The 14,650-nt window shown below is 22.7% G+C and overlaps 6 protein-coding genes across 6 annotated transcripts; 4 read left to right on the top strand and 2 right to left on the bottom strand.

Annotated features, from left to right (window-relative positions):
- Positions 1 to 134: 134 nt before the first annotated feature.
- DDB_G0282563 (hypothetical protein) lies at positions 135 to 1,988 on the bottom strand (the record flags this gene model as incomplete). The annotated part of the gene is made up of 1 exon (XM_635037.1): positions 135 to 1,988. The coding sequence occupies one exon, from the start codon at positions 1,986 to 1,988 to the stop codon at positions 135 to 137; it is 1,854 nt and encodes a 617-aa protein (XP_640129.1).
- A 719-nt stretch (positions 1,989 to 2,707) lies between these two features.
- DDB_G0282565 (hypothetical protein) lies at positions 2,708 to 4,336 on the top strand (the record flags this gene model as incomplete). Its single annotated transcript, XM_635038.1, has 1 exon — positions 2,708 to 4,336. One exon carries the CDS (start codon positions 2,708 to 2,710, stop codon positions 4,334 to 4,336), a length of 1,629 nt encoding a protein of 542 aa, XP_640130.1.
- Positions 4,337 to 4,826: 490 nt separating this feature from the next.
- On the top strand, positions 4,827 to 5,976 carry DDB_G0282567 (hypothetical protein; the record flags this gene model as incomplete). Its single annotated transcript, XM_635039.1, has 4 exons — positions 4,827 to 4,962; positions 5,128 to 5,239; positions 5,328 to 5,576; positions 5,646 to 5,976. 4 exons carry the CDS (start codon positions 4,827 to 4,829, stop codon positions 5,974 to 5,976), a joined length of 828 nt encoding a protein of 275 aa, XP_640131.1.
- A 129-nt stretch (positions 5,977 to 6,105) lies between these two features.
- Positions 6,106 to 9,976, bottom strand: sf3b3 (CPSF domain-containing protein; the record flags this gene model as incomplete). Its single annotated transcript, XM_635040.1, has 2 exons — positions 6,106 to 9,482; positions 9,583 to 9,976. The coding sequence occupies 2 exons, from the start codon at positions 9,974 to 9,976 to the stop codon at positions 6,106 to 6,108; spliced, it is 3,771 nt and encodes a 1,256-aa protein (XP_640132.1).
- A 1,783-nt stretch (positions 9,977 to 11,759) lies between these two features.
- DDB_G0282571 (hypothetical protein) lies at positions 11,760 to 12,104 on the top strand (the record flags this gene model as incomplete). The annotated part of the gene is made up of 1 exon (XM_635041.1): positions 11,760 to 12,104. One exon carries the CDS (start codon positions 11,760 to 11,762, stop codon positions 12,102 to 12,104), a length of 345 nt encoding a protein of 114 aa, XP_640133.1.
- Positions 12,105 to 12,564: 460 nt separating this feature from the next.
- On the top strand, positions 12,565 to 14,150 carry DDB_G0282573 (WD40 repeat-containing protein; the record flags this gene model as incomplete). The annotated part of the gene is made up of 4 exons (XM_635042.1): positions 12,565 to 12,793; positions 12,942 to 13,029; positions 13,152 to 13,425; positions 13,515 to 14,150. 4 exons carry the CDS (start codon positions 12,565 to 12,567, stop codon positions 14,148 to 14,150), a joined length of 1,227 nt encoding a protein of 408 aa, XP_640134.1.
- Positions 14,151 to 14,650: the final 500 nt, after the last annotated feature.

The following is a 14,650-nucleotide window of genomic DNA, read 5'->3' on the forward strand; positions in this document are numbered from 1 at the left end:
TAATATTTTTTTTATTTATTTAATATCTAGTGATGGAAAAAAAAAAGACCTTTTTCATATAAAATATTTATATAATATTATAATTTTTTTTAATTTTTTTTTTTTTTTTTTATAAAAAGTCGAGTAGTAAATGTTTAACCATTAACAATTTTGGAATAACCATTTCTTCCTCTACTAATTTTACGAATGATTAAAATCAAAACAGTTGCAATGATAGCAGCACCAATTATAACACAAATTACGATTGCAGCCACTTCACCAGGAGATAGTAATGATGGTTTATCAGGTTGATAATCATAGGAACAACTATTTTGAAATTGTTGATCACCTTGAATGGAACAAACTTTACCAGAACCACAACCAATACCATTTGGAGTTGGTATTGATGAATCGGTATTATTGTTAAATGTCATATTACTAAAGTTTATATTTGAATTTAAACAATAAACTGATGAACCAGCAACCGCTTCATTATTTAAGAATTGACAACTGTAGAGATATAATTGACCCTCTTGAGAGAAAATAGAACCACCAATATCGGTTGCATTATTACCATTAAATACTGAATTATAGATTTTTACATACTGTTCAGGTAATGAACCATTCATTTGAATTGCACCACCAATGGCTGCTCTATTATTGATGAATGTGGAAGACTCTATTATAATTGAAGAATCAATGATATTAATTGCACCTGCCGACTCTGTCAATGATTTACTATTGTTATTATTTGAAAATAAACATTGATTGACCAATACATTTGAGAAGGAATTACTTAGAGATAATGGTATGGTATTAACATTATCACTAAAGGTACATTGTTGAAAGGTTGTAGTTGAATCAGAACCAAAAACAACAAACCCTACACCACCGATTGCATTTGTAAATGTTGTATTTGATATCAAGAACAATGGTGAACCTGTACCCATACCACTTATTGAATTGAAAAAGAATGCTGGTGAACAATTACTACCTTCAATCAATGAATTATTCATCACTAAATAACCTGACCAAATATAACCAATACCATTATTACCACTATTATTAAAAAATCTACAATCATTAATTGTTATTAGTGTTGTTGAATTTGAAAAAATTATACCACCAATTGTTGTTAATTCTTTTTTAATTTCATTTGATTGATTTTGATTATTATTATTTAATATTGTTGTTGTTGTTGTTGTGGTTGTATTAATAAAACTTGAATTAATTATAGTTAAAGTACTATTAATTGCACCAGAACCACCACCACTATTACCAATACCATTAATCATTGCAAAACTACCACCAACTTGACTTGCACCATTATTAATAAATGATGATTGATCGATTGTAATATCTACCCAACTACCTTGATTTAAAATTACTGAACCACTTGATTGGTTACCATTTTTAAATGTAATACCCAAAATATAAATGGTCGTTAAATCATTACTCTTACTTGGTTTAATATTTATAAATGAATCAATTGCATCTGTTAAATCAATTATAACTTTATTTGATAAAATAAATGGTGGTGATGATGATGATGATGATGATGTTGTTGATGTTGATGTAGTTGAATCATCTGATGATATAACTTCTTTTTTTGAATGTGATTTTGATGAAGGTGAAGAAGAGGAGGAAGAAGAAGAAGAAGAAGATGATGATGATGTTGAATCATTATTTATAATATTTATAGTTTTATTGGTTAAAATACCAAAAGTTGTAGTATTTATATAATAAGTACCAGGAACTATTGTTAGGGTAATTTCTTGATAAGAAGGATTACATGATTGAATTGCACTAAATATTGTTGAACATGGGAAATTCAATGTACCACAACCAACTGAGGAATTTGAACTCGAATCAACATATGTATTGCATGTTATAATTTGATTATTACTACCATTATTACTACTACCACTATCACTAATAATATCATTACAATTAACCAGTGAACTTGTAAAATAAATAATAAATAAAATAAAAAATAATTTTATAATCATTTTTTTTTTTATTAAACAAATAAAAAAAAAAAAAAATAAACAAAAAAAAAAACTTAATTTGATCAATTTATATTTATTTTTTTATTTTTTTATTATTTTTATTTTTGTGTGTGAAAGGATTTGAAAAAAAAAATAATAAAAATATAAAAAAAAAAAAAAGAAAAAGGAATAGAAAAAAAAAAGAAAAAAAATTAAAAATAAAAAAAAATAAAAAAAAATTAAAATTAAATAAAAAAATCTTTTTTTTTTTTTTTTTTTTTTTTTTTTATATTTTTTTTTTTTGGGACCACCCACTTATTAATTAATTTTTATATGCATTTTTTTTTTTTTTTTTTTTTTTTTGAAGTTTGCAGATCATATTTTAAGGAAAAATATTTTATTTTATTTTTATTTTTTTAATATTTTTTTTTTCACAAACTGAACACTTATCAATGAACTAAATGATATAAAATTCTATTATTTAGTTTTTTTTTTTTTTATTTATTAATTTTTTTTTTTTTTTTTGTACATTCTTAAGAATCTTACGAAAATATTTTTTTTTTTTAAATAAACAATAAAAAAATTAAAAAATAATAAATTAAGATATTTATTTTTTGGGAAAAAATATCTCCTTTTTGGAAAATTTAGCGGAGTTTTTTTTTTGTTTTTTTTTTTTTTTGGATTAAAAAAATTATATTTAAGTTTTTTTTTTTTTTTTTTTTTTTTAACAGAGATAAAGAATGAACAAAGAATTAGTTGATTTAAATAGTTTAATAGAATTTAAAAGTTTAAAGGAACTTCAAGAATATCCATTCAAAGAATTTATAACAACATTAGTATATAGAGGTTCAGAAGTTTTAACAAAAGAAGATTTACCAAAGAATGAGAATGGTATTTTAAAAGTTATTAAATTAACTGATATTAGTCAATCCAATATTAATGTTTCAATTATACCAGAAGGAGTTGAAGAATTACATTTCCCATTCGAGAATGAAACAGTTACAACAAATTTAAAAAATGGTGGTTCATTACCAAAATCAATTAAATCAATTTATAATTTCAATATAAACAGTGAAATTGATTATTTAATTGATTCAACTACAATTCCAAATCATATTACAACATTATCATTTAGATGTTATTCAAATTTTAATGGTAATATTAGTAATAATAATAATAATAATAATGAAAATTTTAAAATACCAACAACAATAACATCATTAACATTTGGTGATGATTGGAAAAATGGTGGTCACCAATTAAAAAGTGGTGATTTTCATGAAGGTTTAAAGAATTTAGATATCATTGGATACGATAAACCATTAACAAGTGGTGTTTTACCGCAGTCACTTGAATCTTTATCAATTGGTCATTCAAATGATTATATATTACCACCATCAATTTTTCCTATTAATTTAAAGAAACTATCAATTAGTAGTCAATTTAATAAAGGATTAACCGTACCAACTAGTTCAATACCAAAATCAATTACATCATTAAAATTAATGTCAACTGGTTTTGAAATTGATGAGTTTTTATATAGAAACTCTACAATTAAAAATTTAGAAATTTATATATCTTTAAAAGATCCAAAACAAATCATTACAAAAGAAATGTTACCTTCAAATTTAGAATCATTAACAGTTTCAACTGAATCAAATATAATTGAAAATAATTCATTACCAATCACTTTACAATCATTAAATTATTCAATTCAAAATTCAAATTCAAATATTTATGAATTACTTAATAATGGTTTCTTAAATCAAGGTTTAAAAAAATTAATTATTAATTTACCAAATAATAATAATAATAATAATAATAATAATAATAATAATAATAATAATAATAATAATAATAATAATAATAATATTAATAATAATAATAATAATAATAATAACATTGATGATAATTGTATCTTCCCAAATTCATTAAAAGAATTAACATTTGGAAATGATTTTAATATTAATTTAAGTAATGGTGGATTTTTCAATGAAGGATTGCAAGTATTAAAATTTGGTTATTCATTCAATTCTGAAATTGAATTAGGTTTATTACCAAAATCTTTAAAACATTTAGAAATTGGTGGTTGTTTTAATAATAAAATTAAAATTGGATGTTTACCAAATGGCTTAAAGATATTAAAATTTGATGAATGGGGTAATTTTAATCAACCTTTTGAATTTAATGTTTTACCAACTGAATTGGAACAATTATTTTTACCAAAATGTTATAATCAACCATTATTATCACCAGGTATTTTACCATTAACATTAAAAGTACTTCAAATTCCAAAAAAATTAAAAACTGATAATTTAATTAATGATTCTTCAATTCCGTCATCAATTTTAATAATTAAATTTAATTAAAAAAAAAAAAAATAATAAAAAGAAAAAAAATAATAATAATAATATTATATAATTCACCACATTCAAATATTTATTATACAATTAAAAAACCCTATTTTAATAAAAAAATAAAAAAAATAAAAAAAATAAAAATTAAATTTTACAATCACATAAAATAACAATAAAAAAAAAAAAAAAAATTTATAAAAAAAAATAAATTAATAATAAATATAAAAAAAAAAATCAAAGAATGTTCTTTCGTGAAAAAAAATAAATTCAATATTTTATAAAAACATAAACCTCTTTTTTTTTTAAAGAGATAAAAAAAATATATTGAACAAACTAACCCCCACTAATCTAAATATTGTGGTAAATTTAATATGGATTTTTCCATTAACTTAAAATTATAAGGGAAAATATAAATTTCAATTTCAAATTATTTTCCCTTTAATTCAAAAAAGTATTTAAACATAAAAAAAAAAAAATTTATTATTATCAAAAATAAAAAATCATGTTTAATAATTATAATTTTAAAACTAAAAATATAACAATAAATGGAGATATTACATTCTTTACCATTGATATCGTTTTAATATTCTTATATATTTCTCTATTAATTTTTACAACTGCATATACAAAAATAAAAAGTAAATAAATATACATTTATTAAAAATAATATTATAGCTATTAACAAAGTTTACCTTTTTTTTAATTAAAAAAAAAAAAAAAAAAAAAAAAAAAAATATAAGAATTACATTTTTTTTTAATATTGGGGATTTTATTTAGAATTTTATCTTTTTCTCTATTTATAGTTAATAGAGAAGGATTAATTCATGAAAAATATATAGGAGATATACTCTATGTAGTTCATACATTGGGTACATTATGTTTGTTAACTTTATTTTCATGTATTTCACTTTTACTGTAATTATCATTTTCAATAAACATAATTAATTAAATTATAAATTTATTAATAGAATTTATTATTTTTTTAATATATAAATAAATATAGATTTTCAATATACAATAGGGGGAATTGTTATAATATTGATTTGAAATTATATAAAAAAGGAGTAATAATAATAAATTTGGTGGTATATTTTATTGTATTTTCAATGATTTTTTATGAATTAATGTTTTCTCTAAAAGAAATGAAATCATTTAATACACTACCCTACTCAAAACCTCAAAAAGCAATTCAATTTTTTGTATCCGTAATATATTTATTTTTTGGTGTTTTATCATTTTTTATTGGTGACATGTATGTATATTCTATAGTATTAAAAAAAAAATAAAAATAAAAAATTACTAATTAATAAAACATTTTAAGGTCTTTATTTAAAATTGTAAAAGAATTCAATAGAGATGATGGGTATTACATCAATTCATTTACAAAATTTAAATTTAAATTTGGAAAAGTTTTAATATTCAGTATGTTATATTTCTTTGTTCGTTTTATTATTACAATAACATTAATTTTCACACCAATCGAACAAACACATGGTATTTTTGAAATTATTTTCTATAGTTTATTCGAAATTCTTCCAATATCACTAGCAATATGGATAATAGACAAACTTGAAAATGAAGCAATTGAATTAAAAGATTCAAATGAAGAACCAGATAAATTCTCTCACTTAAAAGAAGAAGAAAAAATATAAGAAAAAGTACTCACACACATATGGAATTTAAAATGCTTTACTTACAATTTTAATAAATAAATAAAAAAATTTGGATAATAGTTTTTTTTTTTTTTTTTTTTTTTTTTATTTATAGTTTTTTAAATTTATTTATAATAATTTTTGAGATCTAATTTCTTCTAATTTTTTAATAACTTCAGAAGGTGATCTTGATAATTCTTCAGAGATTGATAATTGTTTTTGATAATTTAAAGTTGAGAATTGTTCACAAAGGTCACCATCGATAATATTTTTAACTGGGAAATAATAGGAACGATAGGCAAGATGATCACGACCGCATAATGGTAGACAATCGGATCTCATATTCATTTCTAATGTTGAAAAGAAATCTACGTCCTCTCTTGATGTGAAGGGGATTAAGGCACCAATGGCACCACTGATGGTTGTGTATAGTATAACCTCTGGTCCACCGACTACCAATGAAGTTTTATTTAAAGTTGTAACGGTATCACCAACAAAGAAATTAGCTATATGGTCCAATTTATGAGGGGCGCCGTTTAAAGTGCCACTTTCAAATTTCAATTTAGTGCCAGTTGGATCCTCTTCAACCTCATCAGAGATTAGTAATGGTAAACGTAATACAAAGATATTACCAAACTTATCGGCACCCGCAACCGTATCATAATCCAACATAACCGATGAAGTCATCCAACGTGGTGCTAAATCATCTGCAAACACATATAACATATTCTCTGATCGTTTATACTTTATGAAATGAATGCTCTCTTGGATGTCACCAACCACCAACCTGTCGCCTAAACTATGAATATTGACGATTGTATTTGGTAGATTCTTTGTCTCACATTTTCTAAGTAATTTCTTTTTACCCATATCATAGATACGTATTGATTTACCAACACCACAAACCAATTTACCTTGAAACTGTGCCATTGCATAAACTGGTTCCTCCACCTCGGTCTTATAAAGTAACTCCAATTTCTTACCACCATCAATGAAACGATAAAGATTTAAATGTGCACTCTTATGACTCTTTGGATTTAATACCATATCAGTTACACAACCAACCACTAAAAATATCTCACCACTTTCACCAAATGAACATGTACAAACACTAAATCCTGCCTCACCATCTTCCAACATCAATGACTCTAAAGATTCATGTGTAATTGGATCCATAATTTTAATATAAGATTTCCATTTACCTTTACCAGCTTTTGGTTTAAATAATTTTTTAAATGGTTCAATTTCATTATTATTATTTTGATCATCATCATCAATATCCATTTCTTGTTGTAACTCTTTTTGTTTTTCTAATAATAATTTTTCAGATTGTTCATTAATTTTATCAATATCAATATTATCTGTATTATAATTTGTTTCAGTCTCTAAAATTATGATATAACTTGTTTGTGGATGAATTATAAATCTTTTTGGTGTTGCATTTAATTTAATAGTTTCTTGATTGAATAAATCACCCAATTTATCAATTGAGAAAATTATGATTTTATTTTCACTTGTTGCTACAATACTCTCTGCTGATTGTTCCGATGAAAGATTGGATGCATTCTCTAATGGTTCAATTGATAATGGTACAATATCTAATTTACCTTGATTAATATAATTTAACCAAACTCTACTTGATAATGCTAACATTGCATTTGAACCTCTAACTTTAACTTTAAATAATTTCACCGGTTTTCTACCTAATAATCTTGTTCTAATATCTGATAATTCACCTGTAACACTATCTAATGTTGCACGTTTAACAACACCATTTTTTAAACCAACAAATAAAAATAATGATCCACCACTTGTGACTGAACTACTTGCTGATGAGGTTGAGGTTGTTGTTGTGGTGGTTTGACCAGTTTGTGATTGTGATTTTTTAGTTTCAATACCCATTTCATTTAATTGCATTTCAATAATTGATAAACTTTCAATATAAACTTTATCAGTATCTAACATTGAAACTTGACCTAAACAATTATCACGATCTAATGAAAGAACTCTAATTGGACCTTCCCAATCGGATACTGCAATGAAACGTGCCATATTTCTACCTTTTGGAATTGGTGAAATTTCAATGCATGCTATATCTCTTCTAAGATCTTTTTTAATGATTTCAATTAAATTTGATGCTTGATCCAATTCGAAATAAATGATTTCACCACCACTTAATGCAATCGCCAATTGTGATTGATTAGCTGATGCACGTACAATGGTTTTTCTGCCTGGTGCTCTCCATTCATTAATTCTTAAATCGGATTTAATATGACGGAAACCTGTTGGGAACACTTGAATAATTGCATCGTCTCCCATTGATTTCACTAATAGTGTGGTTGTAGTCTCCAATATACCACTCTCATGATTCTCTTGAATGGTATCACCAACACTTAACACTGATGTAGTACCAACGAATGATACAACTATATATTTATCAGTTTGGTCGATTGCATTGGGTGAGGTTGATTTTGGTACTGTCCAAATTCCACTTGGCACACCAGGTAAATTGGCAGTGGTGATTGTGGTAACCGATAGGCCATGTCGTAACACCTTCAATGACGAATTCAAGCCAGTACCACATAATGAATAGAGTTGAGGGTTCTCTTCCCTAACTAAATCCAAAACTTTGAAATCGATAATGGGTGACAACGATGATAAATGTGATGTTGGCTCCAAATTCTTCAACTCCTCCATTTTAGTACCACATGAATTTCTAGGAGTGAACCAAAGATGGCCGTCCTTATCCTCCAATCTCTTGGCTTGGCCCTCTTCCTCCTCGTCACCAATCGATTTGAAAAAGTATAATGTATGATCACCAAATTCTGATGCAGCGAAAAGGAAGCCGTTCTTCAATACGGTTAAACAATTTGCCAATACTATCGTGTCGAAATAGTTTACATTCACCTCTGAAACCTGGTCACCCTGGTAGTCCAATGTGATCTTGTAAAGATCTCCATGCTCTGATTGCACTAAAAAGAAGAACATTCCCTTTTGTTTATGTGATGAATGAGAGATTATCAATACTCCTTTATTGGGGTCACTACCATATCTACGTGGTATTCTAGAACGCACCTCTGCATGATCTTGGTTACGATACACTATATAATCCTCTGATGCTACCAATACACCACCTGGTCCCTCTGTACCACCTGGTACTGTCATCACTATGTTTGCACTGTCGTCAACTTGATCACTCCATTTTCTAACAACATTATTTAAACCTAAATCCAATTCATAATAAGTCAACAATTTCTTTTTCTTTCCAATATCTTCATCCATCATCTCCTCAATTGATCCACCACCACCACCACCACTACTACTATCCTCCTCTGTATAATCAACTGATATGGTTGCAAATATTGGGTTATCAAATCCAACATCAACACCACACATTGAAAATACAATTGTATTTGATTTATGTGCCTCCAATGGTGATGAAATTGTTAAATTTGCTGATGAATCTCTATTTAAAATATAAACTAATTTTTGTTTTTCAATTGCACCTAAAATTATAATTATAACATATAGTGTATTAATATATATATTTATCTATTTATTTATTTATTTATTTATTTATTTATTTATATAATATATAAGACATACCAATCATAAAAGCTCTTCCTTTTGGATCAACTGCTAAATATTGACCAGGTACAATACGACGACAACCTGAACGACCAAAAGTTTCTTGATGAATTTTATCAAATTGATTCTTTTGTGAATTATATTCCAAGATTACAACACGACCAGAATCTGAACCTACGATAATATAATCTTTAGTACCACTTGTTAAACGAAATGGTATTATTGATCTAACTATACCAAATACTTCTGTATATAATACTGATTGCATTTTACCATTTTCATCATATCTAATCAATTCTAATGATCTACCATGATTTAATACTATTTCAACTTGTTTTGTACCTGAAAAATTACCACTAATCGATTGATATACCGATGTTGGTCTTTGTAATGTTAAATTATATAAATACATTTTATTTTTTTTTATATATGTAAATATATATTTTAAATTTATTTATCTCCTACCCCTTTTATTAAGGCGATATTAATAAAAAAAATAATTAAAAAAAAAAATATAAAAAATTTGGAAATGAAAATGAGAACGTTCAAATTATAAAAAATGAGATCATTTTCAAAATTTTTTTTTTTTTTTTTTTTTTTTTTTTCAATTTTTTTTTTTTTTTTTTTTTTTAAATTGTTTGTGAAAAATTCTAAACAGAAATAAATTAAATTTAATTCATCCAAATCCAGGACTTCTTTAATCTTAAAAAAAAAATAAGTTCTGAAAGTAATTTTCTTATTCAGTTTTTATTTTTATATAATAAAACAAATAAAAAAATAAAAATAAAAAAGAAGAAGAAATAAATGAAAATAGGAAATTTATAAACTTAAATAAAAAAATAAACCTTTTTTTTTTTGAATTGGATTTAAAAAAATAAACCAATTCAAATCAAATTAATTTCCCTATTCATTCTTCTTCAAAATTAAAACAATTACAAGAAATGAATGGTAAATAATTAAATTCTAAAAAAAAAAAAATTGATTAAAGGAAAAAAAAAAAAAAAAAAACATAATGATTACATCCATTTTTTTATATTTTATATCATTTTGTATTTCTGAGTGCTCTATTTATCTATTCTAAACCCATGTTAGAAATAAATAAAATTAAATCATTGTTAAAAAAAATATTAAAAATAAAAAGAATAAAAAAAACATTCGACTGTAAACCTTTAATATTGGTTGAATTTATTTGAAACAACATTATAAAAAATTTATATGTGTAAGTTTGTTCAAATTAAAAAATAAAAATAAAAAAATAAAACAATCAGTTTGTAGGATGGAAATTGAATTTATATTAATTTGTAAAAATAAATTCCTAATTACACACCACACACAAACACACAACAGTTTTTTAAAACAAATTATATGTATAGTTTTTGGTTCCGAAATAATGATTTTATTTAAAATTTACCATATCCACCACACCACTTTTTTTTATTTTATTTTTTTTAATTTTATTTTTTTTTTTTTTTTTTATTTATTTCTTTTGTGTATTATTTGATTTAATTTAATTATATTACTTTTTTAATATAATCATTTACCAATAAACAGCCGTTATTTTTTTTTTTTTTTTAAAGTTGTTATACAATTTATTTTTATGATTTTTAAAATTTTATTTTGAAAATATTAATTCCAAAAATAAACACAAAATTACAACTACTCCATTGTTTCTACAACATGTATTTTTTTTTAATTTTTATTTCAATTTTATTTTATTTTTAATTTTATTTTTTTTTTTTTTTTTTTATTTTTTTTTTTGAATGATTAATCCATTTACGTTTTAAGAGTTTAAATTGACCCACATGCAAACTTACACTCAACCACCACTACCACTTAATTAATTTGAAGTATATCTGTATGTGAATTTATAATTATAATTATAATTATTTTTATTATTTTATTTTTTTTTTTTTATTCTCAAAATTCTTTTCTTTTAATTTTTTTTTTATTTTTTCATATTTAAATAATTTTTTTTCTTTTTTTTATTTTCAAAATAAACATATTACAATTATTAATTTTTTTATTTATTATTTATTATTTATTTATTATTTTAAAAACTAAAGTTTTATAGGTACATTTTAATTTTTTTTTTTTTTTTTTTTCTTTTTTTTTTTTTTTTTAAAATTAACAATTAGAAAATATTAATATTTTTTTTTTTTTTTTTTTTTTGAAAAAAAATTAACTAAAATAGAAAAATGGAAATGCAAAGAAATTGTAATTATATAAGAGATTTACTTTTAGTAAAAAAAATTATAGATTATAATAATGGATTCATTAACACAATGATGATGCATTGTGCCGATATAGAAGTTTTCAAAACTCTTTACCAAAGAAATGATTTACAAGATTATAATACATTTTTAAAATTATTAAAATTAATTATTAAAAAAGATAACATATTTGCATTATTTGCATTTAGTGAATCATTAAATATTATTTTAAAAGAAAATATTCAATTATTAAAAAAATGGATACAAAAATATAATTCAAATAATTCTAAATTCTTTATGAGATTTTATTTAAATATTGAATTCCAATAAAATAAAACAAAATAAAAAATTTATTTATTAAAATCATTATTATTCAAGCAAATAATACCAAATCATTATTTCTTTATTATTTTTATTTATTTTTTTTTTTTTTTTTTTTTTTTTTTTTTTTTTTTTTTTTTTGGGTATTTGTTAAAATTAATATTCAAGATTTATAAATAGTCAAAAAAAATAAAAAAAAAATAAAAATAAAATTGGTTTGGATTTGAAAAAACGAAATAATCGTTTTTTTTTTTAAAATATTTTTTTTAAAATAAATTTTTATAATTTGTTTTTATTTTTATTTTTTTTTTTTTTTTTTTTTTTTCCTCCACATATTATTGTGATGTGTTGTTTTTATTTTTATTAAATTTTTTTTTTTTTTTTTAAAGTTGTAAAATCACCTTTGACTTGTAAATACAATAAAAACAAACACTAACAATAATAATAATAATATAAATAAATAATAATAATGGATACATCAAGTGAAGGAGACCATGAATTAGCACCAAATGATATTTCATTCAATACTATACCATTTTCATTAAATTTTCATCCAACTGAAGATTTATTAGTAGTATCAGATGCTGAAGGTAGATTAAAATTATTTAAATATTCTCTTGATGAAAATGAGGTTAAACTTTCATTAAGACCACATCAATCAGGTTGTAGACAAGCAAATTTTTCAAGTGATGGAAAATGTATGTATTATTATTATTTTTATTTTATTTTTTTTTTAAAAAAAAAAACACACCTATTTCAAAATATCATATTCTAATAATTTAATTTTTTATTTTTATTTCTTGATGGATTCAAAAAAAAAAAAAAAAAAAAAAAAAAAAAAAAAAGATATTTTCACTGCATCATCTGATTGTTCAATGAAAGTAATTGATATTAATACAGGTTCAATTTTATATACAAGAGAAGAAGCACATGAGTATGTTAATTGATTATTTTTTTTTTTTTTTTTTTTTTTTTTTTTTTTTTTTTTTTTTTTTTTTTTTTCTTCCACTAACAAAATATGTTTTTTTTTTTTTTTTTTTTTTTTTTTTTTTTTAGTTATCCAATAAATTGTTTAGTTAGTAAAGAATTTATGGTTTTTACAGGTGATGATGAAGGTACAATTAAAGTATGGGATATGAGACAACAAAATATAGTATGTGAATTTCAAGAACATGGTGATTTCATATCAGATATTACAACTATTGATGATAGACATATAGCTGCTACATCTGGTGATGGTGGTGTTTCAATTTATAATTTCGTTAGAAAATCAATGGATGATATCTCTGAAAAATCTGATAATGAATTATTATCATGTCTTTCTTTAGATGTAAGTTTGATTATTATTTATATAATAATCAATACGTTATATATTTTTAGATTTTAATTTTTTATTTTTTTAAATTTAATTTTTAAAAGAATGGTCAAAAATTAGTATGTGGATCACAAGATGGTTCAATTTTAATATACGATAGAAATAATTTAGAAAATGTTAAAAAGTTTGCAGGACATCCACAATCAGTTGATGCATTGGTTAAAGTTAATAATAATACATTTTTTTCAGGTTCAAGTGATGGTATCATTCGTTTTATTGGTTTGAGACCAAAGAAATTATTAGGTGTAGTTGGTGAACATTCAACATTCCCAATTGAACGTATGGCAATATCAAGAGATAATCGTTATTTAGGTAGTATTTCTCATGATTTTAGTTTAAAGTTTTGGAATGTTGCTAGTTTCTATGAAGAGGATGAAAGTGAAGATGCTGATTCTGCAAATGCAAATGCAAATGAAATTGAAAATGACGATGATGATGATGATGATGATGATGAAATTGAAGATATTGAGAATGCTACTAAAGTCGATGATGATAGCGGTAGTGAAATGGGTGATGACGACGACGATGATGATGACGAAGAACAAGAGGAAGAAGAGGAATCTTCATCCGATGAAGATATTAAACGTAAAAAACCTCAACAAAATCCAATTAAAGCTCAACAAATTGAAAAACAAAAACAAAAACAAAATCAAAAAAGAAGTTTCTTTAAAGATTTATAAAATAAAAAAAAATAAAAAAAATAAAAACAAATATAAAAAAAAAAAAAAAAAAAAAAAAAAAAAGAAAGGAGTGGAGTTGATCAATCATACATGTTCATATGTTAATCACAACATTTTTTTTTTTTATTTTATTTTATTAAATTTAAAATAAAAATAAAAAAGAATCAAAAAAAAGAATATATATATTCTACATTTTAACATCAAAAAAGTTAAAATAGAATATAAGTAAGGGGTTAAATAAAAAAGGAAAAAAAAAAAAGATCACTTTTATCCCATTTTTGGTATTTTAAAAAATTATTTCAGATATGGTAATTTTTATTACTTTCAATTTTTTTTTTATTATTTTTTATTTTTTTTTTTTTGGGAAATCGGATTTAATTAAAATGGAAATTTTTCCTTTTTTAATTAATAGAAATTGAAATATTATTTAGTATAAATAGTAAAAAAAAAAAAAAAAAAAAAAAAAAATTAAAATCATTTTTATCAAAGAAAACAAAGAA

Source organism: Dictyostelium discoideum, assembly GCF_000004695.1.
Source record: "Dictyostelium discoideum AX4 chromosome 3 chromosome, whole genome shotgun sequence".
Lineage (NCBI taxonomy): Eukaryota > Evosea > Eumycetozoa > Dictyosteliales > Dictyosteliaceae > Dictyostelium > Dictyostelium discoideum.